This window comes from Heloderma suspectum, chromosome 1, assembly GCF_057233095.1.
Source record: "Heloderma suspectum isolate Gila_16-S chromosome 1, 16-S_ref, whole genome shotgun sequence".
NCBI lineage: Eukaryota > Metazoa > Chordata > Lepidosauria > Squamata > Helodermatidae > Heloderma > Heloderma suspectum.
In genome coordinates this window covers 155869815-155891207 of record NC_139458.1, presented here as the reverse complement: position 1 = coordinate 155891207, position 21393 = coordinate 155869815, and the positions used below count along the sequence as shown (strand labels likewise).

At 41.9% G+C, this 21393-nt stretch overlaps 1 protein-coding gene across 1 annotated transcript in view; it reads left to right on the top strand.

The window, feature by feature from the left end:
* Nucleotides 1-21393, top strand: part of SLC12A8 (solute carrier family 12 member 8) — a 91232-nt gene that overhangs the window by 52888 nt on the left and 16951 nt on the right. The window contains exons 7-8 of the mRNA XM_084807644.1: nt 10311-10398; nt 12713-12800. Coding sequence (XP_084663770.1) covers nt 10311-10398; nt 12713-12800 — 176 coding nt within the window. The remainder of the gene's footprint in view (nt 1-10310; nt 10399-12712; nt 12801-21393) is intronic.

Here is a 21393-nt window from a genome sequence, read left to right as displayed (position 1 = left end):
GGATCGTCACAGGAGCTTGAAGCTTTGGACTTTTCTTGGAAATTTATTTATTTGTGATATTTATATGCCACTAAATATAATACAATAATAAATACAATATAATGTAATCCCTAAGAGATGTGACTATGGGGGCTGACATGTCAAGTTTCTGCATGGTAAAATGTACCACTGCACCACTGATTCCCACCCACCCCAAATATCTAATCCATGCCTTACCATTTCCCCTCAAGAGGCTCTGGTGTGTTTGAGGACCGTTTATTCATTGGCTCTTTTCTGCACCCTACTGCCTATCCTATTGCCCCAACTGCTGCCAAAATCCAAGACTTTCAAATACGTATATCATGCAAATATTGGCTAGGTTTTGTGGATAGTGCTTTAACTAAAGAATTTGGAATTGTTAGTGAAGAATTCCAGGCTTCCTTAATGCACTACAGAGTTGATGGAATGTGATGGAATGCTGGCTAGAATTCACCTTAAGCAAAACATCAACAACAACCCAAAAATCCATCTCCCAGGTACTTGGAGCAGGCAAAACTTGTTACAGTGGGTTAATTTTTTCCTATTCTGTAGAGCTATATTTCCATTCCATAACCTGCAGTACAATCCTATGCACGTTTACTTAGAAGTAAGTCTCACTGTGTTCAGTGTGCTTATTTCCAGATAAGCACACATAGAATTGCAATCCCAATCTTGTTTTCCTCTGGTTCCTGAATAATAAGGAACACGTCTCTGTCTGTCTTATGGTTTATAACCTGCTTGACCTCGGCCTGATTTGGGTATCACGCTAAAATATAGATGAACATTAAGAGAGCAAGCCACAGTGAGCCTCAGGCTCATTTGCTCATCCTTATGTGGCATTGAGTAAGAGTTCAGAAGCTTTTGTTTCTGATTTAGATTAACTGCAGCTTGTTGCTGAGCCTAACAACCTGTGGTTAATCTTAACTATGATTTGTTAAAAAACAAACAAACCCCAACTTCAAACAATAGCTTATGAAGCTGGCTTCCTTAAACTGTTAACTGTAACCACAGTTTAAGGTTTGGATGGCACAATAAGCTCCGCCAAAAGAAATTGGAAGCAAAATCTCCTTCCCACAGCTGTTCCAGAGGAGAGGGGAGCAGGGTAGTGCATGAGCCAAGGCTCGTTCTTGTCAAATTAAACCATGGTTTAGCATGACATTTGAACCCTGCCAAAGGGGATCAATCAAACCACCAGACTAAACTCCTTAGTAGCAGAAATAGCCCAGCCACACACTAAAGACAGACTGGAACCCTATCATTATACATGATGGCTTGTATCTAGTTCAGGGGTAAGCAACTGTGAGAGATTCATGGGCCATTTTCACCCCTAGACTCCCCACCACCACCACCACCTCCAGCACTGAAGAAAATAATAAAATCAAAAATGGCATCCATAGCAGCTACAGAGTTGCAAAAGAATCAAAATTAGGTTGGAATCAAGATAATTTTGACCCTTTTTGTGCTCTGTAGCTGTTATAGATGTCTCTTTACCCCACTATTTTTTTTTTTACTGAACTTGGAGGTGGGAGCAACAGGAGCTGCATATGGCATGCAAGGGGCGTATTTCTCAGACTTCTGCCAATTTCTCCCCCTTTGTGCTCTGCCAGCACAGTGCATATTGGGAAGTTCCCTGACTTTCAGGAATGATTTTTTGAGCTGCGCCAGGGTTGCATCAGAAAAACAGAAGTATGAGGGCCCTGTATTTATACACAGCACTTTCCCTAAGTACTCAAAGTCCTTTGCAGAATTAATCTAATTAACTCTTTATGACAGCCCTGTTAGGTGGGCTTGTCTTAAAATCCCTTTACTATAGATAGCAGGCTAAAGATGAGAGACGGGCTTCTCTGAGTCCAACCACGAATTCATGATGGAGCTGAGATTTTTATCAGGAATATTCAGATCACATTCTTAATTTCAGCGCTACGTCACCTACATCATCAATGCTACATCATCAAAATTTGGGTCAGCAGAATAATGTTAAAAGAAGTGCTTTGCCTCTGACCCCCAGCTCTTGTCAGCCTGGTGCCACTGTTACAGATGTTACATGACAGCAATAATATGCTGTCATGAAGTACGGGGATACCAGGAGACATTTATTTATCACATTTATATTCTACTTTTCCTCCAAGGACCTCAAAGCAGCATACATGATTCTTCCCCTACGCCCCCATTTTATCCTCACAACAACCCTATGATATAAGTGAGGCTGAGAGATAGTGACTGGCCAGTGTCACCCAGTGAAGTTCATTGCCAAGCAGGGATTTGAACCTGGGTCCCCCCAGTCCGAAGTCCAACACTGTAGCCACTAAATAAAAATGTGTTCTCATGAAGCATTAGGATTAATATCAGGAGATATTAATAGTGGTTGCAGTTTTTATTAGTTCACAGTCTCAACCTTTAGGACTTATGCATCACTGTAGCTCTAAGATTCATGGTGTTGACTTACAGATTTTTCCTGACATTTTAATGGTGTCTGACTTTGCACTCCATTAATTTCTGCTGAATTAGAAGCAAACATCACATTAGCACAGCAGTACCAAAATCACATCATCAGGCTTTGCCAGCGTGCTACATTTGTAATTTGTCTTCCATCCTCATAAATTATCCTTCAGAAATCTTATTTAATTACTTTTACGCTTGTTGATGGGGAAATACACAGACACAAACATTTCATGCAGCAAATTTGCACCATTGTTTAAGAAGCAATGCAAAAGCAAATACTACCTGTCTAAACAAGTTGGAAAATAGGGGTCCAAAACTGATATGTGCTCGCTGGAAGCTGAACAACAATGATAAAAAACACACACATAAAAACACTGCTTAGGCCTATCCAAGCATCACATTGAAAATGAGATCAGAGCTAGGAACAGTGCCTTCTCCCACTGCTCCAGCTATGGACACACCCTTTTCCTGTTCCTATTTCTAGAGGATATTCTTTTTACTGTCCTCTCAATCCCTCTGTTTAGATGTTCAAACTGTGTACAATAAACATGCCTTGAAGAAGAGGGGGATTGTATCAGCAGGTCCCATCCCACAAGCATTCTGTTGAATGTCTGCATGAAGCCAATGCACAAATGGCACTCTCTGTGTAATAAGGAAGTCTGGAAGAGCAAAATTCCTGATCACACTGAGAGAGCCTCACATGCATAGAGTTTTGTGTGTGTGTGTATATATATATAGGCTCTATGCAGGCTTTCAGCTGAAAATACAGTTGTTTACCCACATGCATTCACTGTATACAATTTGAACATCTGCATTCTAGGGCTATGTGGCTTAGTCACTGAGATCCTCTTTGAAATAGACACTGTTGGGCTGGTGTGATGGTCCATATACTGTAAAGACTGGTAGCAGGACTAGAGTTTAACAAAATATTATTAAAATGCAATTTGGTTTATTCCCCCAAAACCCTAAATATGGCAATGCCTAGGGAAAATGAAATAACCATCTAATCAAGTGAATAACCTTTTGTTGATGCTGTTTATCAAAGTTATAAAGAGGTACTGATTTTAGAGGGTTTCCATAGTGATGAATGCTTGGATTATAGAATGAACTTGCACAGGATTTGTTCTGAGCAACTAGCCAAAAGTGATTAGTGAAGTTGCTGAACAAGAGAGAGACAGGTAGACAGACATGCACGCGCACATGCCCAGTTCACGCATAACAACAACCCATGGGTTGTTTAAACTTTGGGTTGTTGGGCCTGCGAGCAAGGGAATGAGAATACTGACCCCCATGCACTTGCCACTTCCATTTTGAATCAACTTTCAGCAACAACACCCCATGGTTTGTTCTTGGGTTAAACTCTGGGTTGTTTAACCCTACAACAACCGAGAGTTCCGGGTTGAGATATCACATCAAACAACCCAGGACTAGGGCGTTCCTGGGTTGTTGGTTAAAGCTAGTTGAAGGCGGAAGAGACGTGCATGCAGGAGGCCGTGTGCTCGCTTTCTTGCTCTCAGCCCCGCCAGTTCATGGGGTAAACAACTTGCGCACCATATGGTTTTATAAATATAGTTTTATAAATGATTTCACATAAATTTTATAAAACCAGCATATGGTTTTATAAATGTAGTGAAATCAGTGAACTTTCTGGGGTGATAAAGGCTTGGTTTGTTATATGGATAAGCAAGAAGTCTTGTAAAAATAAATCCGAAAAGAATTTCACCTGTGTTAGCCACTGATTTTAGGGATCATGTCATTTTGCATATGAAACAGCAGCAAACCCAAGTTTGCCCCCAAGTGCAGCCAAGCTTCCCACCCTGGTAATTTTTTTTATTTTAGTCATTGTAAGAAGTGTGTGTGTGTGTGTGTGTGTGTGTGACACATTCATATGTTACATTTTTCGCTATACACTTAAATCATTGTAGGTGAACACTTAAATGCCATAATAGGGCATGCTCTGAAGGCACGTGATGACAGCAGTCTTATTGAAGCTAAATGGGTCTGTGTCTGGTTGGTGCCTGGGTGGGAGACTACATGGGAACCCTATGTATGCCACCTTGAGTTATCTGATGAAAAAAGACAAAATAGAGAGAAATAAAGTAAAAATAGCATGTGAAGTGACCAAGGGAGAGAGCCTGTATCTAGGGCCAGAGCACAGCTGCTCTCTACCCAAGATATGCAGGTGTAGAAGGAAGAATATTTATGAGGGCTGCAATAAGAATCACCCTTAACGTTGTAAAACGGTTCATCACTCCTGCTAATTCTTGACAACTAGGAAAGAAGCCAAAGCTAACAGATACAATTTATTTCAAAAGTGCTGGTGATTCGTATTAGTAAAACCAGTGACTTTGCTAAATGCTCTCTCAGAATACAGTCCGGTATGTTAGGTCTGCCATTAATTCTGTGACTACAGCACAGCTTTCCCTTTATCCTTTAAGTGTTTATAACATTCAGACCTAACTTCTCCCTATGGCCATGTAACAGTAGCACGGGGAAATTAATTTACCTTTCCTCTTATTATTTGTGTTCAAATAATGCATGCGGTCTTGGCTGTAGGTTATGGTGTTTTCCAAGGAGAGATTTACTGGCTTTGCAAGAACTCCTGGTGCATGTATTGGAGTAACGATGGCTACGTCCTCATGTCCATGAAAGACAGCAGTATGGAGTAAGAACTGACACCTTTTTCAGGCAATCTCAAAACATGATCCAGTCCACGTTTTTGCTCTAAATCAGGCTCCCCCATCTTCTAACCTTCTCTAACATATTTCAGAGGGGTATCCATATTAGTCTGTTCCAGTAAAAACAAGAGTCGTGTGGGACCTTGTGACTAACAAATTGAGTACGGCACAAGCTTTTGTGGACCAGAATCCATGTCATCAGGGTGCTTCCCTGGTGAGTTCACCTGGAACTCTTGGTGCTTTAATACCGTCAACCACAGTATCCTTCTGGGTTGCCTGGTCAGGGCTGGCCAGCGTGGCTTGGTATTACGCTGGCTGCAGTCTTTCTTGCCTGGATGTAGTCAGTCGGTGGTGCTGAGGGGCTTCAGAGAAGCTCTCAGTGGTGGTGGCTGGGGCTGAAGGCCCGAGGGGTGGGGCAAAAGACAAAGGAGGCAGAGCCAAAACACCTAAAATGCCAATATATTTTAACGTAAAGCTCCTACTGCCAGTAACTAAGCCTGAGGAGAGAATGGGGGAGACACTACACAAAAGGCAGGACACCACCAAATGATAGCTGGTTGGGGGAAAGGGGGTGGGGTCAGGGGAAGGGTGCATGGCCTTCTGGGGATCCCTGGAGGGCCGGACTGGGACCTCAGGTGGTCCAGATTTGGCCCCCGCGTCTGAGGTTCTGCACTCCTGGTCTGTGGGTTACCACAAGGATCTATTCTGTTTTTTATGCTTTTTAATATCTTCATAAAGCCACTGGGGAAAGTAATGTGGAGGTTCAGACTAAGGTGTCATCAGTATGATGATGGCATATGATGCTAACTCTCATTTCCACCTCCTGACCCCAAGGAGGCTGTGGAATTCCTGAACAGGTGTCTAGACTAGGGGTAGGCAACCTGCTGTCAAGGGCTCCTTGGAGGCCTCTCTCAGTCTAATCCAGTAGCCAAGTCCAGACACAGACAAAGGGATTCCTTTCAAAGCTTTATTCTTCTTTTACAACTTAACAACTATACCTTTTGCAACTAGATCTGAGCAGCACAGTACTTATGCCCTAAGTTGGAACAGTTGGTCCCCGTTTGAAAGGGAATTACTGGCAGACCCCTGAACTTAAGGACTAGGGAGAGTCCCTCCCCTTTTCCCTTGGAGCCTCTGGGCGCAGCCGTTGTTTGCGCGCCAACCGGGCACTACACCTCCTTTCCGCGCCCTCCATCTGGCGCCGCTCTCTGCGTCGGCGTCGCGCATCCACCAAGTCTGCTATCTGTGCTCGGTCACTCCCTGGACTGCTTTCTAAGCTAGGAATGCTGGTGGGAGGAATCTCCGTCAGCTGTTGGCCCTGGGAAAGAGGAGCACGCTCCTCTCCCAGGAGCGACTGCTCTTCCTCAGAATCAGAACTACTCTGGGATTGCATGGGCTCAGTGTCCACCCTGACACCTAGTGCCCTCCAGAAGTTTTGGATTCCCATAATCCCTGACTACTGGCCAAGTAGGCTAGGCTTTATGGGAATTGTAGTCCAAAACATCTGGAGAGCACGAAGTTGCCCACCCTCAAGTCTAGAGGCTGTTTTGTGATGGATGAAGGCAAAGAAACAGAAACTTAATCCCAGCAATGTTTCTCCTGTTTTGCAATCTGAGGCAAACAAGATTAACAAGTGGGCTGCCAGAGACTAGTAGGCTACACTCAACTGGTGGTGGTAGCGGGATATTATTGTAAGTTTATACATTGTGAGATCCTTAATGTCGAGGGATATTGAGCCAGGATAGAAAACCTAGGGGAAGGTACTAGCAAAACCAGCAAGGCCATCCCGCCAGTCTCCCTTCAGGTTTCTCATTGACCCTGATTGGCTCCTAGTCCAGCGTTTTGCTTCTCTCAAAGCCTTGTCTAAACCATTCGAGATCTGGCATACCGTCTGCAAACCATCACTAGCGTAGTGGCCATGTGTTTTATTTTACAGAGGACAGTCCTTGTTTTGAGGGGCTGTCAGAGAACAGTCCCCTGTTTGAAAGACTGTCAGTCCAAGTCCAGTTTAAAGGTAAAGAACCAAAAGAAGGAAGAATAGGGGCCTTGAAGTTACCTGTCGGCATTAGCACTTGTACAGCAGACTGAGCAGGCAGGTACTACAGGTCACCTAGTCACAATCTTCCCCACTGTGGTGAGAAATACCACACTTCTATTTAAATTATAGTAAGCATTTCTAAATTTGCATCTATGCATATAAGTTAGCATATGCAAATTTTATGTAAATCTGTGTCCTCTTATTTGGTAATGCATAGGCTGACCATACGTATCGTTTTAAATGGGACAGTACCGTTTTTTTTTTCCATATTTCCCGACCGTCCCGTCGTTTTAATATAAATGTCAATTTTGTCCCGTTTTTTATTTTTTGTAAAAAAACTGAACGCGTTTATCATAAGGCTCTATGCTAATCAATGCGTGCAGTAAAACGACTAGTGTGACGAAAGAGGAAGTTCCATTTACGTTATCAAGCCAGGGCCAGGCTCCTTGAGCTAGCGACTATTGGACGCCGCCCCCTTGCTTGTCTGCAGTGGCGGGGAATTCAAGAGGCGGTCACTAAGCCCCATTCAGCGTGTGGGAGCCAGGAGGGTGAGTCTTACTGTTATTTCCACCATCATTCCGCCCACAGAGATTCTTTCTCTAATAAAACTTTTGTTATCGTCTTGCTTTTTCATGAATACGGAATATTACATAACCCTGTCCCGTTTTTGTCATCCCAATATCCCGTTTTTGTCTCAAGGAAATATGGTCAGCCTAGTAATGCATTTCCTCTTTTTTGCAATGCATAAGTAGCCACCCTACCAGCAAGTCAGAGGTTCCTCATCCAAAACTCCCTGCATTTATTTCCAGGCTCCTGTGCATTCTTTTGCGTGACATGGATTGCCTCCCCATGATTTTGGCACCAGACAATATAATGTTGTCTCTCTAGAACTGTTGTAAAGGATAACATTGATCTGATGCAGTTATCAGCTTCAGGCCCACTCGCTCATTGGGCTATGCACAAAGCTGGCCTAAAATATCCCTATCAGTTTGGCTTTCTGACATGTGAAACTACCCTTATTTGTGATTCCTACAAAATAATTTTTTTTAATCATTTGGAGAAAAAGGCCTTGATTAAGAATTCATTCTCATTATGAAACGTTTGGTTAAAAAGCCATTTGTGGTGGATCACCATGCTGGTGGTTTCATATGGGGAGTACTGAATACAATGTGGAGGTTAAAGAGTTGTGGTCCTCATTTATCAAAGGTTTTTGGAGAGCTAGAGTTTGTTGCCAGGGCCTGGTTCCATGTCTGCTTTCACCTGTTAAGCTGACAAGAAATGTTTGGGTTTGCACTGACATTCTGGAATGGGAGAATGCGGCTTGAGTAATAGTTTTGGAAACTGCTCTGTATCAAAATGGGTGAGATTCTGACTAAATCTCATCTCTAGCTACACAGGTTGAGCAATCTTGCCCTCACTGCAACATGCCAGAACTCAAGGCTATGTTTGGGTCTCATTAAGACTAAGTCACTGTATGGCTCCAGAATTGTTAAATCAGACAAACATGTAATTTCTAAACAATGCCTGGAAGGAAAATAATAACAATAATGAATTGGAGGTTGTGTGTTAAATTTTGTTCTCACTATCTCTGGATTTTTTGTTTATCATCCTCCAGTGATGTAAGTAACGGTGGAGTTACTTTATTTTATAGCTACACAACTGAGAGCATCTACAACTTATGCCCCTTTCTTTGAAATAGATATTTAAAGCATTTCAGATGAAGCTACTGGCCTTCTTCCCAAACATTTTGTAATGTAATGGTGAAGAAGTGGCTCTGCTATTCAAGCAATTAAACTGTTGCATGAGTTGCATGCAAACTTGTGGGTGTGGGAGTTGTTGATTTTACTGAATTAGATCAGAAAGATTTCAATAACAACCTGAAATGGTTTAAAAATACTTATTGGGAAAACCATTCCAGATGTAGATAGTTTTTTACAATACAGTTTTTTGTGTGTGTACAGAAATATATTCTACAGTTTGCTCTGCGAGTATAGGATTTGAGCCCAAATTAGCAATCATAAGCATGTTTACTCAGAAGTAAGGCTCACTGAATTCAATGGTACATGTAAGTGTGTTTAGGATTTTAGCCTTAAACAAGGCCCATGGAACTAAATGTATAATTGCTACTAGTTGCTGTGATCAGAATGGGACCCTGGAACATGTTTACAGAATGTGACAACAACATAAAAAGGACCAAGTAGTATCCAGTATGTCAAACGCTATTGGATCAAGGTGTCCTTTCTTGGGTTGGAACCAGACTGATCAAAACAAGGGCAGAGCCAACAAAGGAAAGCTTGATCACAGCCAGAGAAAGATTCAAAGTCAGCATATGGGCAGATGCAAAACTGGCTGATTGATACGTACAAGTACAAAACTGAGGTACACAGAAAAGGCCCACATTAGGGCAAAGTAGGTGGTGGATCTGTGAACTGACTGGGCTGCTGTAATATGTAGCATTGGAAAATACTGTTTGGTTCAGTTCCAGTGTGTGTGGTTTTCACTTGGGAAGATGTGTGTTGGGGCTGCTGCTGAGTAATTCTTTCCACTTCCTATTGAATGTACATGGTTGACTATTGTCTTCTCACATAGTCACAATCTAACACTTTATAATTAATTCCTTTGTTTATTTAGATAGGGAGCTCACCCTAATCAAAAGGCAGAGATAGGGTTATAATAATCACAGACTCAAAAAACAAAAGATGGACTCTTTTGTCCTAAAGGCTCATGTTCTAAAAAAATTGTAACAAGAGATTTCTTGTGAACATGTCAGAATCTATTATATATTTGGAGTTAACTACTCACGTAATATACGTGGCCTGTTTGAATGATTTGCCAAGTTGAATGTCAGTGGACGTTTGGAGAGGGGCTGCTTTCAAGTGATAGTTTTGAGATAAGCTGTTTTTGTCCAGTTCTGTGCTTTTCTTTTAGGAGCATTGTCCCATTTAGAACAAAGAATCTCTTTGTGGGCATGTAATGAGCAGCTTGTTGCCACTGGATACCTGATTGCTTAATCACTAAGCTTGTATACACGGTACTGATATCAGTACATGCACAGGATTTTTTTTTTAAAGGCCATCGTCTTACATTAATTTCACACAGTGACCTGTTTGCTTTTGTGTGTGCTCAAACTGCAGGTGTGATGGCTGGATTCAATATGAGTGGTGATCTCAGGAAGCCTGCAACGAATATACCTCTAGGATCCCTATCCGCCATAGGCATTTCGTAAGTCCCTTGAAAACAAGGGTGGGAGAAAGCACCCCTCCTATTAACTTACTATCTGTCGTGTGTGTATTTCCTGGTTGTGATAAATCCATATCATATTCCAATCATCATCTGACAAATCAAACCCTGACAGCTGTTCATGTGATCATTTATTATCACTTTCTGCCTGGATAGCCCAGCAAAGAGATTAATTAATTGATCCTCTCCTCCCCTTCTTCCATTCTCTCCTTCCCTCCCTCCCTCTCTGATTTAGAGGGTATATGTTTCCAGAATGATCAGGCTGTTCTGGGGAATGATATAAATAATAAAAAACAATGAAAAATCCTGCTCTAGCTGGAAAAATACCCAGCAATATAAAACGAATAGGCTGGGTTTTTCCCTTACGTCCACTGCAAATCCCTAGATAAATTCCATAGCATTTTTTTTTGTAGAATTCTTAAATAAAAGAAGCCCATTGGATGTGAATTTCTAATAAATGGGACCCATTGATATTTGTAAGATGTTTTTCACTTTTGTTTACAGATAAGTGATTTGATTTGTAGCCAGTCATTGTGACACAGTAGTTTAAAGTAGTTGGCTACATTCCTAGAAGTAGTCTCTCAATGGACAGCTACCTCCCAGTTCAGTAGTTAAATACCTGATATTTTGTTGGCTTAGAGAAGACAGAGGCAATCATTTTATGGCTTACAGTGCATAAGCGTGCAAAGAAGGTGGGGTTCCTTAATCAGCTGATTAGACTGATGATCCAGAAAATGGCTTCAGGTGAACTTCGACTTTAGTCCAGGTTGGATTAAAAGGGAAAAAAAGAAAAAGAAAGGAATCTTCTCCATTTATTTATTTATTTATTATACTTATATACTACTTAATATAATAAAATCTCTAAGCAGTTTACATATAAATATTAAAAATAACATTGAATATACAGTATTAAAAATAACTTTAGCTATAATAATAATACAAGGAACAATGAGATAAAGCAGCATATGATTTATTCCAAGTCAAAGAACACCTGGGTGAGCAAATGCATTTTCAGGAGGGATTTAAAACATACCACATTTTTGCCTCCTGAAGTGCTTGGGGGGTGGGGGCTGTTCCAGGGGGTGAGTGCCACCACTGAGAATGTCCCCCTTTGAGATATTTTGTGGTAACATTGTGTTGGTTGCAAAATGACCAGAAAGGCCTTCTCTGAAGATCTTAAAGGTTGGCTGGGTTTATATAGGGGAAGGCAGTCTCTAGGTTTCCGGTCCCAAGTTGTTTGGGCCTTTGTATATTAATGACATAACCTCGAACATGGCTCTGTAACTAATAGGCATCCAGTGCAGTTCTTTTAAAACAGGTGTTATGTGAACATAGCTGGGTGTCCCAATGAGCAACCCTAGCTGCCGCATTCTGCACTAGCTGTAGCATCTGAACCGGGCAAAGGGCAGCCCCACATAGTGCATTTAGTCATGATGTTACCAATTCACGAACCACAGTGGCTAGGCTATCCCTATCCAGGAAGGGGAGTAGTTGATGCACCAACCAAAGTTGGTAATGGGTGCTCCAAGCCACTGAAATCACCTGGATCTCTAGGGACAATGGTGGATCTAGGAGCACCCCCAAACTACAGACCTGCTTCTTCAGATGAAGTGTAACCCCATCTAGAACAGGTAAACCACCTCTCTTTCTCTTCAACTCCTCCTTCCTGTTCTGTTCTTTGTTTTTTCTTTGTAAACAATGGAAGGGAAATTATTTGCACCAGCTCCAGGCCCTCTCCCCGTCTGCCCATGACACACCTCCCTTTTTTGCTTTTACTGATGTCAGAGCTCAGTAGGTTTCCATGGGGGCTGGAGAGAGCTTCTGAGGGCAGATCTCCCCCTCTGACCCTCCCAGTGACCAGAGGATTGCAACTGTAAAGTGGTTCATGGAAGAAAAGTTTGCTGTCCCTACTCACTCTAGCAGCACCCTGCACCCTGTTCCATATTGTTCAGGAGGGCCCCTGATCCTCTAGACAGGCTTTACAGGGTTGCGGGGGAGAGGAGGGGATGGGAATCTTTCCTTTTGTAAACTTCCCTAAATTAACTTACCTTAAGATCCAAGCTGATACCTTCAGTGCTGATCCCACAGCATGAGACTGCACCTGAAGCAGCTACTGTATCCTCAGAGTGTGAAGCAAGGAAAAACACGTTACTATAATTGATTATTTACTAAAGTGAAGATATTTCATCTGTGAAGGAATAGGTACCCATATATATATATATATATATATATATATATATATATATAATGGTTGATGCTCCTCATCTGTTTAAGACTACTTTTTTATTGTTTTCAGGTGGTTTCTATACATAGTCTTCGTATTTTTGTTGGGAGCCATTTGTACCCGGGAATCACTCCGCTATGATTTTATGATAGCAGAAAAGGTAAGTAACTACAGTTATCTAAATACATAAAACTGGGGGACTGTCTTCACAAGTGATTTAGTGCAGTTAGAGCACTCTGAATTCCTTTGCAACAGGTGACGTCGTTGCCAATCCACTGCCAACCAGCCGCTTTCCTCTTGAAAAGCTGCATTTTCTGAAACTCCTTTTACTCCAAGTTTTTTTTTCTGAAAGTGGCTCCATGGTGGTTTTACCACAGTGTGCCATGCCCCCCCCCCATTAAATCCTGGATGTGACTCTGTGACCTGGCAGTGACAGTCAAGGGGATGGGACACCTCATTTCCTTTTGTTTCCGCAATGGAAGTAGTTTTTCCCATTGAGAAAATCCCCAGCAGTGCAGCAGCGACCCCTCCCCCCAATTACCGCAGTAGTGGGAACACTCATTCACCTTAGCTAGCCTGCTTTTAATTGTTAACATACCCCCCCTTCTGTGCATGTTTACTCAGAAGTAAGAAATTAATCTCGCTGCCCTGCAGTGAAAGGGTTGAAGACTAACTTTAGTAACTCACCCTAAAGCACTCTTTTGCGTCTCTGTTGCTTTCTGAAATCACTACTGCGATGCTGTGCTTCTTTGATGTTCTGTAGTTTCAAGTCTTTTCTCTGTTATGTCAAGTCCCTTCTCCGCTCTATCAATTTATTGCAGTAGTTATCTTTCAGGTTTACAGGAGCTTCTCATTGTGAGCAGGGAGAAGGAGAAAGGAAGAAGGGGGGTTGGAAGCAATAACTCTGGGGCAGAGTGTTGGAATGGGACAAAATTGAGGGGCTGAGCTGCTCTCCGGGGGGCCTTCAGATGCTGCACTTGACCATCAAGGATTTTGGCTTCTCAAGGCAAAAGTGCACACATGGGGAAAAATGGGGTGGGAGCAATAACTCTGCTGCAGATTTCTGGAATTGGGTGAAATTGGGGAGGGGGAAAGCTCTCAGGGGGACCCTTCAGATGCTGCACCTGAGAACCAGGGATTTTGGCTTATTCAGGGAAATCTGCACACACGGAGAAAATTAGTTTCTCTCCTTTCATAATGATGTAGTAGCAGGGGGAGCCTGGACAAGGGTGAGAAACAAGCCTCTCTCACTGGTTGAGCCTCTCTCACTGGTTGAGCAGCCCGTGCCAGGTTGTTGATGTTCAGTTCTACTCCCCACCCCACCCAGAAGTATTTTCCTTTCATGCACTGTGTGATCCCTGAAAACCGGATTTTAAAGGTATGCTACACTCAGCTTGTCTTGCTTCATGTGTGCCTGATGGACCAAAGCCGATTCCATGAAAAACTGGGTAATACTCCAACGTGCTTCTCATTCCACTGTTGTGCAGATCCCCCCTCTCCCGGTATCATTCAGCACTGAAAAGTGTGTTATTCAAAACTTAAATCCCATACCTTTCTTTAAAATATGTTTGTGCCTAGGAGCAATGGGTCTCTTCAGACATAACCATGGTTTGTACTCTGTGAATGAACCCTGGGCTCATGCGACCTCTCCATCTCCACTCATGTGATCTGATTTCCTATCATATTTCTGGTTTCGGGACAAATCATAGTTTGCTATTACATCCAAACCAGGCCAAGTATGGTTTACACAAGCCATAGTTTGATGGGTTCAAGTGTAACAGCAAATTATGATTTAAGTGAAAGAGGAAATCATGATGGAGAAAGGATGTTAATTATGTCTGAAATAACCTGCTAAAGATGGTTATATGTCTCTGTGTCAAAGAAATTCCAGCCTTTGCACCAAATGAATTCACATTATCTGCATGGAAAAAACAGTACTAATTAATTCACATATGGTTACTTTGCTTAATTTATTTTCTTTTCAAGATTCAGGAATCTGAAATTTGGGGACAAGCAAATTAATTGCTGTGAACCACCCAGAGAGCTTTGGCCACTGGGAAATATAGAAATGAAATAAATAAATAAATAAGCCAGCACTTGAGTTTTAAAGGGCATATGGAGGGAGGGATATGATAACTGGAAGAAGTCGGTCAGTGTTATTTCTGAAGTATTTATCACCATCCATGTTTTAAGTGCTATATAGAGAACATGAAGTGACACATCTTGCATTCTAAAACCAGAATTAGAGTGATAGAGAATGTGTGGCTACCACTGTAAATGGCAGCCCTATGTCTCTCACTCTTTCTCTCTCCTGTAATATCGAACAGTAATACAAAACGTCTGGTGTGATGTTATTGCACTGGACGTTTATGCGGCCCTTCTCCATTTGTCTGCTGCTTGTAGGGCAGAAAAACACAGAGGACAATGATGTCATGTCACTCACTGGGCCTGTTGCATGTCACGATAAGCCATGCTGGGAATAACCTATGGTGGCTTGGTTGTTCACTTGCTATCCCACATTATTCCTGACAGACAGTTGGGCACTCTTGGGCTTGCCATGGTTTGTTTCCCCCTTAGTCCTCCCACCCACTTCCTGCACGTATCTCAGGGGCCTTTGCAGCACAGTTCTTCTCACGTTCTCATATTCTCTACTTTTCCAGCTCCCCCCACCCTCAATCACTACCCCTTTACTGAGAAATTATTATCAAAAACTTTTTTTTCTTTTTCAGCCCTTCGCACAAGGACCAAGTGGGTTCGTATTTTTTTCTGGTCCTTCGCAAGTGCATAAATGTGCAGATTTGTCTGTCTGCTGTTTGCATTCTTTTGTAGTACAGTTGTTAGTACAGTAATCCAGCAGATCTATATCCCCAGTCTATGTCTTGAAATGCCACTTGTCAGTCTCCACCACCACTTCAGTGCTTCCCTTGACAGCGAAGTTCAAAAGCAGCGGCTGAATGAGACAGAGCTTTAGAGGCAGGCGTGATTGCTTCAGGAGTACTTGTGCCAATTTACAAAATAACTGCTCTAAGGAAGCGTGTAAATAAAATATGACAATATGCACTGAAGCAGTCGTGCGAATTTGCACACACAAAGGACTGGGGAAAAAATTGCAAACGCATTTGCATACTTGCAAAGCATTGAAAAAAGACCCCCAAAAGTGTTGCAAACGCATTAAGGACAGTCCCAATTGTCATTTCTGTATCGGTGGAAGGTGGACAGCACTGACAAGGGAGGAGGGAGGCGGCACTAGCGAGATAGCGAGGAGCAGCCGCTCTGCCAAGCAGCTCTGTAGACTGTGCTGACAAGCCATTCAGAAGCCACGCTGCCAGGTTTGCATGTCATGACAAGCCACTCTGAAAACAAGCCACCCTCAACAGCCCAACAAGCCATGGGTTCTCAGGGCGGCTTGTATGTGGTTATGCTGAAGCCTCTGTGCCAAGTTCAGATGTCACAACAAGCCATGCTGACACAAACAGGCTCACAACCCACCAGGGCTTATTGTGCTATGCAAACCAGATCTTTTGGTGTTAACGTTGTGGGGGCGGGGAGGCGGGAACAATCCTCTGTAATGTCTAATCAAGTTAATTCAGTGAGATGGATATAAAGGGAGAGGACAAAGTAGCATGGTGGGCTTGCGTGAATGGAGTACAGGAAGCTTAACTGAATCAGAAGTTGCATAAAACATGAGGCTTTGGTAGTTTAGGAAAGGCGTTTATGAAATTATGGTTTTGAAGGCAGGTGGGTAGCTCCTGTTGTCCTGCAACAGCTAATAGAAAAGCAGGATATCTATCTTGGGGATGTGAATATGGGTATGACTATGATTCTCCTTGGGGGCTGTCATGATGAGCTCCAGCACTTCAAAATTGACCATTACACCACCGTAAGTGGCTCCAGGAAAGTAGTGGAGGTGGTGGGGAGAAGAAGAGGACACTGGGGAAGTTTGCCAGAAATATGTAGTATATTATCAACTGCAATAGATATCTTTATGCTCCATGCCTTATAGAGATTACAGTATATGCTGTACAGCTGCAGAACTTCCATTATCTTGAAGATCAAAATAGCCATTTGCACAACACAGAGTGTGGAAATTGCTGCCTTTTAGTGCTAGCCTAATACTTTTAGTGCTAGCCAAGATAGAGGTCCTGGACTTCCTTTCTGAAAACCCCTCTCTAAATTTCCCATGGAGATTGATTTGAGTGGCTTACATTCTCCTACAGAACTCAGTATTACCACATCTTAGTATAATCCCTCCCTTAAGAGCTTTAGGAACTAAAGTAGGCCAATATTCCCAAACAGTAAATGTTCTATATTGTTCAGTGTGTGCCATTCCTTTGTTAGAACTGCAAACCAAATTAAAATAACTAAAGAATCACATTGACTCTCTTTCAGAAAGCAAATCTTGCACTTTCATTTTTATCTCACCATGACTGGAATAAAAGTAAGAGAACTATTAAATGCCAGACATTCCATGGTCTTGAATATAGATAAAGCCAATTTGTAGCTTTGGAGGCTCATGTATGAAAGGTTTCCTTTTGTTTTCCACGCTAGTTATTGTAATTGGAATGATACTAATACTTAATTGATCTAAAAGCCTAGGGTAGCCTTCCCTAACCTGGTGCCCTCCAGATGGTTTGGACTACAGCCTCCAGCAGCCAACATGGCCAGTGTAGTCCAAAACATCTGGAGGGCACCAGGTTAGGGATACACACTCTGTTATATCAGAGGTATAATTCAGCAAGTTACCCATACATGTGCAACAATGGCGTCTTTATTGTAAGTCTCCATTTTGGAACCACCTTCCAAATATAATAATTATTATGCTGAAAATGCTCTTGGTGCAGAGGAAAAAGCCCCAAATACAAAAGGGGGAGAAAAAAAGGTACAAGGAACATGAACTGGATTTATGGGGAGGGAATTTCAGCCTAGATTCATAAACCTATTTGGTCATCATTGGCAAAGAACAGTGGCATTTTATACATTGTTTTGATTGTGGAAACCAGTTGCCTTCATATGTTTTAAATATATTTCAGCCCTCAGTCTAATAATATTTTCAGGGCCAGTCTACTTTTTACTTCACATATAGGCTCCCAGGGTTAGAAGACTCACTCTACCCAGCATACCTAGACAGCTTTGTGCCCTGATCACTTCCATTTGTTTTTTGTTTGTTTGTTTTAAGTAAAGAAGTGTTAGTTCATCAGTTTATGAAGCCTGAATAATGTGTGACCCACCAAGCTAAAAAGCCCCAATCGCCAGGTATTTCAGTCCACCAGGCCTCAGTAAACACCCTGGTTCTGCTGCTGACACAGGACTGGAAAAATAGGGTGATTGTCAGTTACTTGGAAAGGTGCTTTGCATGGCTGGTGGGTTGCCTTGGCTTTTGAGTCACAAGTTATTGATCGTCATTGTTAATTTTAATCGTGCTCTTCCTCCAAGAAATTCAGGACAGCATTCTTCCATTTTATCTTCACAACAACCATGTTAGGTTGAAAAATTGTAACTGTATCAATGTGAGCCCATAAGCTTCATGGCTGAGCAGGGTTCTGAACCCACATCCATTACACCATATTGTCTGTCTGCTGTGTAGGCTCGTATTAAATCTGCAGATAGCAGACTGTTCTTGATGGATATCTTTTGCTTTGTCAGGCAGGGTCGTTTTTTCTGCCCCTTTTGAGAATGCAGTTCTTACTGGATTATTGGCTAGCAAGCCAGCTTGTTGTTACAATGTGTATTTAATGGATTCAGTAGAGAAGGAGCAATCATAGCTGTTACTTTTAACGAAAAGGGAAAACACGAGCCATATGGAAAACTCCAGTTTAAATTTTGCTTTTGGGGAAAACAAATACTCAGCAAATTCTTTTGGAAGGAAACTTTGAATCCATCTTTATGCATCATGAAACACAGGAAACAAGAAGCAAGACTTGTCTTTCTATTTTGTGCAATGCAAAGTGCTGATGATGTAATAAAAGGATTAAAATATGGTTTGTGCTGGCAGAATTACACTTCACTGGACTTGTGTGAGACATTCAATTTAAAAAATTGATGATAGCATATTTGTCACTTATTCTTAAAGAAATATTTATCCTCATTTTCAGTTTTATTTTATGTGGGGTGGTGGGGATAAGAAAATGAAGTAATGGAATGTGAGAGATTGAACTAGAATTAAGAATTCCTTGTGAAGAATTTGTCTTCATTATACTTTTTGTGTACTTTTGACCATCTCAATGAAAAGACTCCTTCCACCCAAGTCGTGAACTGAATGTCAAGTGGCGCTTTCAAATACTGGCGTTTGGGGTAGCTGACATTATATGCAAAGCTTGAGACAATCATCTGTTTGTTTTCAAGTGTATAATTGGTGGCAATGCTGTTTTCAAATTAGTTATTTATATGGTTGACTATTTCCCCAATTAAAACATATCCCCTAACTCACCCACCCTTCTCTGTTCTTTTTATCTGTTAGCAACAGAGCGTTGTTATACAGGACGAAAGAAGTATGGTTTGGTTGTGTGTGGGGGTAGGGCTATGGCCTTTGAAATGCTGCATGGCTTTTATATCATCTTCCTTTTGCTGCAGACTGCTTTCATAAAAAAAATAAAACTTAGGCTTCAAGAATACTTACTAGGGAGAAAGCCTGTTGAACACAGTGAGAATTACTTCTGAGGAAACACGCATATGATTGTGTGTTTAGAATACCTCATGTTTTCTTGAGAAATATAATTTATAAATTATGATCATCATCATAATATACATACCAGTTTGTATTTAGAAACTGAAGATGCAGCAGGGAAGCATGAAGACAAGTATGTGATCCCCAGATAATGGAGCCAATAAAGCACCATTTGCTATTCCCGTGTAAGAGCACTGCTTAATGAACTGTCCTAAGAGGCTGCTCAAACAACAGGCAAACATGACAGGTTAGTGTTCCTAATCCAAGCCCAATGCTACCAAGGGTTGATGAATAGCTATGCCTACCTGGCATCCTCCCTTTTCCCCTTCCCCTATCCCTAACAGCAACCATCACCGCTTTATTCTGGTCATGTGAGCCAAAATTGGCCCAAAGATTATTTTTCCTGTAGATATTTAGTGACTTCAACATTCCTCCCTCCCTTTATGGGACCCAGTAAAACAGTAGATTAAACACTCATGACAAGCAGCAACAAGGGTAATAGTGCCCAGGCATAGCAGTTGTTACAGGGACAGTTGAGGTAAGTTTGCTTCCTATAACGCACCCACCGTTAAGCTGGTACCTGATCAACTCTCATTTGTCTTCTGGATAAGCCTGCTCTGTCTACCTTCTTAATACATTTTGGGGCCTTCATATGTCCAGTAGTAAATCAAGTAGAATGGAACTCTAAGCTGAGGGCTGTCATTATTCTTAAAAGAAGCAACCCCCACCCCCCAGCCTATAGAGACATTGCTAGCTTTGTTTTGCTTTGTTAGTATGCATAAAAATGTTTAGGTGGACTGCCAGATCAAAAAGGGTAAACTGGAAGTGATCTGACAGCAAACTGCTTAAAAGAATAACACTGCAATCCTGCGCTTACTTGGAAGAAGACCAACTGAACTCAGTGGGACTTACTTCCAAGTAAGGATTGGACTGCATAGGATTGGACTGTAAAGCTGTTGTGTTTTGATGCTGTTTGAAAAGGAAATGACTTAAATACTTAAGGACACAATTCACTCAGTGCTCATCTTGCATAAGGCCCACTGAAGTTACACAGGAGCTGCTTTTCAAAGCTTCCATCCAAGATCCTTCACTGCATTATGTCATTTGGAACATGTCTTAGAAGCACGTTTGATTTAAATGGAAAATTTGCTCTGGTTTTACTCTGTGTAAAAAATTTAAAATAAAAATATAATATTGATTTTCTTTACTAGACAAATGGGATTGTCTTCCAGTTATCGGGATGCTTTTAGGCTTGTGTGTCTTTTCCTGTTTGATGAAATGTCTACATAAGTGCATTTTCCTGAACTCTGTTCAGGCTTACTTCCAGTATGTAAGTGGAATCAAATATCTTAAGCTCCACTGCATTTCCTGTAAGCAGTACAGGTTTCTTCTGAAAGTGCTGCTAAGTGGAACTTTTTCCATGGGATTGCTTCACTCTGTTCATAGTTCATACTTGCTGTGCAAAGCAAATTAAAGTGTATACTTCCATGTTAATTAGAGGTGCCATATCCACCAGGATGTTTTCCTGGGCAAGCTCCATTGAAATGCCACATTAACAAAAAATGTTCCTGAGCTGCTATACATTTCAGTGATCTTGTGCAGGAGAGTTTCTCGGTGGATTTAGACAGTTATTTTGGAGTTTACAGTTCTGCCTGATCCCAAGCAGTTTTACTTAGATGTAATTATACCCAGCACATATGTACCACAATCCAACTGTTCAAAGCTTTGCACATTCTTTAATCCTTATGCCAGCCTTGTATGGCACGCTGTTATCTTTATATGGCTGATGGGGGCTGAGGCTGGGAAAGTAGCTGGTCACCCTAGGCTACCTGGTGAATTCATGGCTGAGTTGTGATTTGGACACTAGACTACCCAATTCACAATCTTAGCCACTATACTACACCAGCTCTGACTGATTTCCAGTGGTATAGTGGAGCCAGGGCTCACAGGGTCAAACCACTGGGACATTTTGATTAGCAGGGATGATAATGTCATCTGCCACGCCCGCCCACCCCTTCATGGCTGCCTGTTCCTCTGAGCTTTGCTGCCATCCTTTTAGTAGCTGGGGTGGAAATGGTTTTTCCCAGCA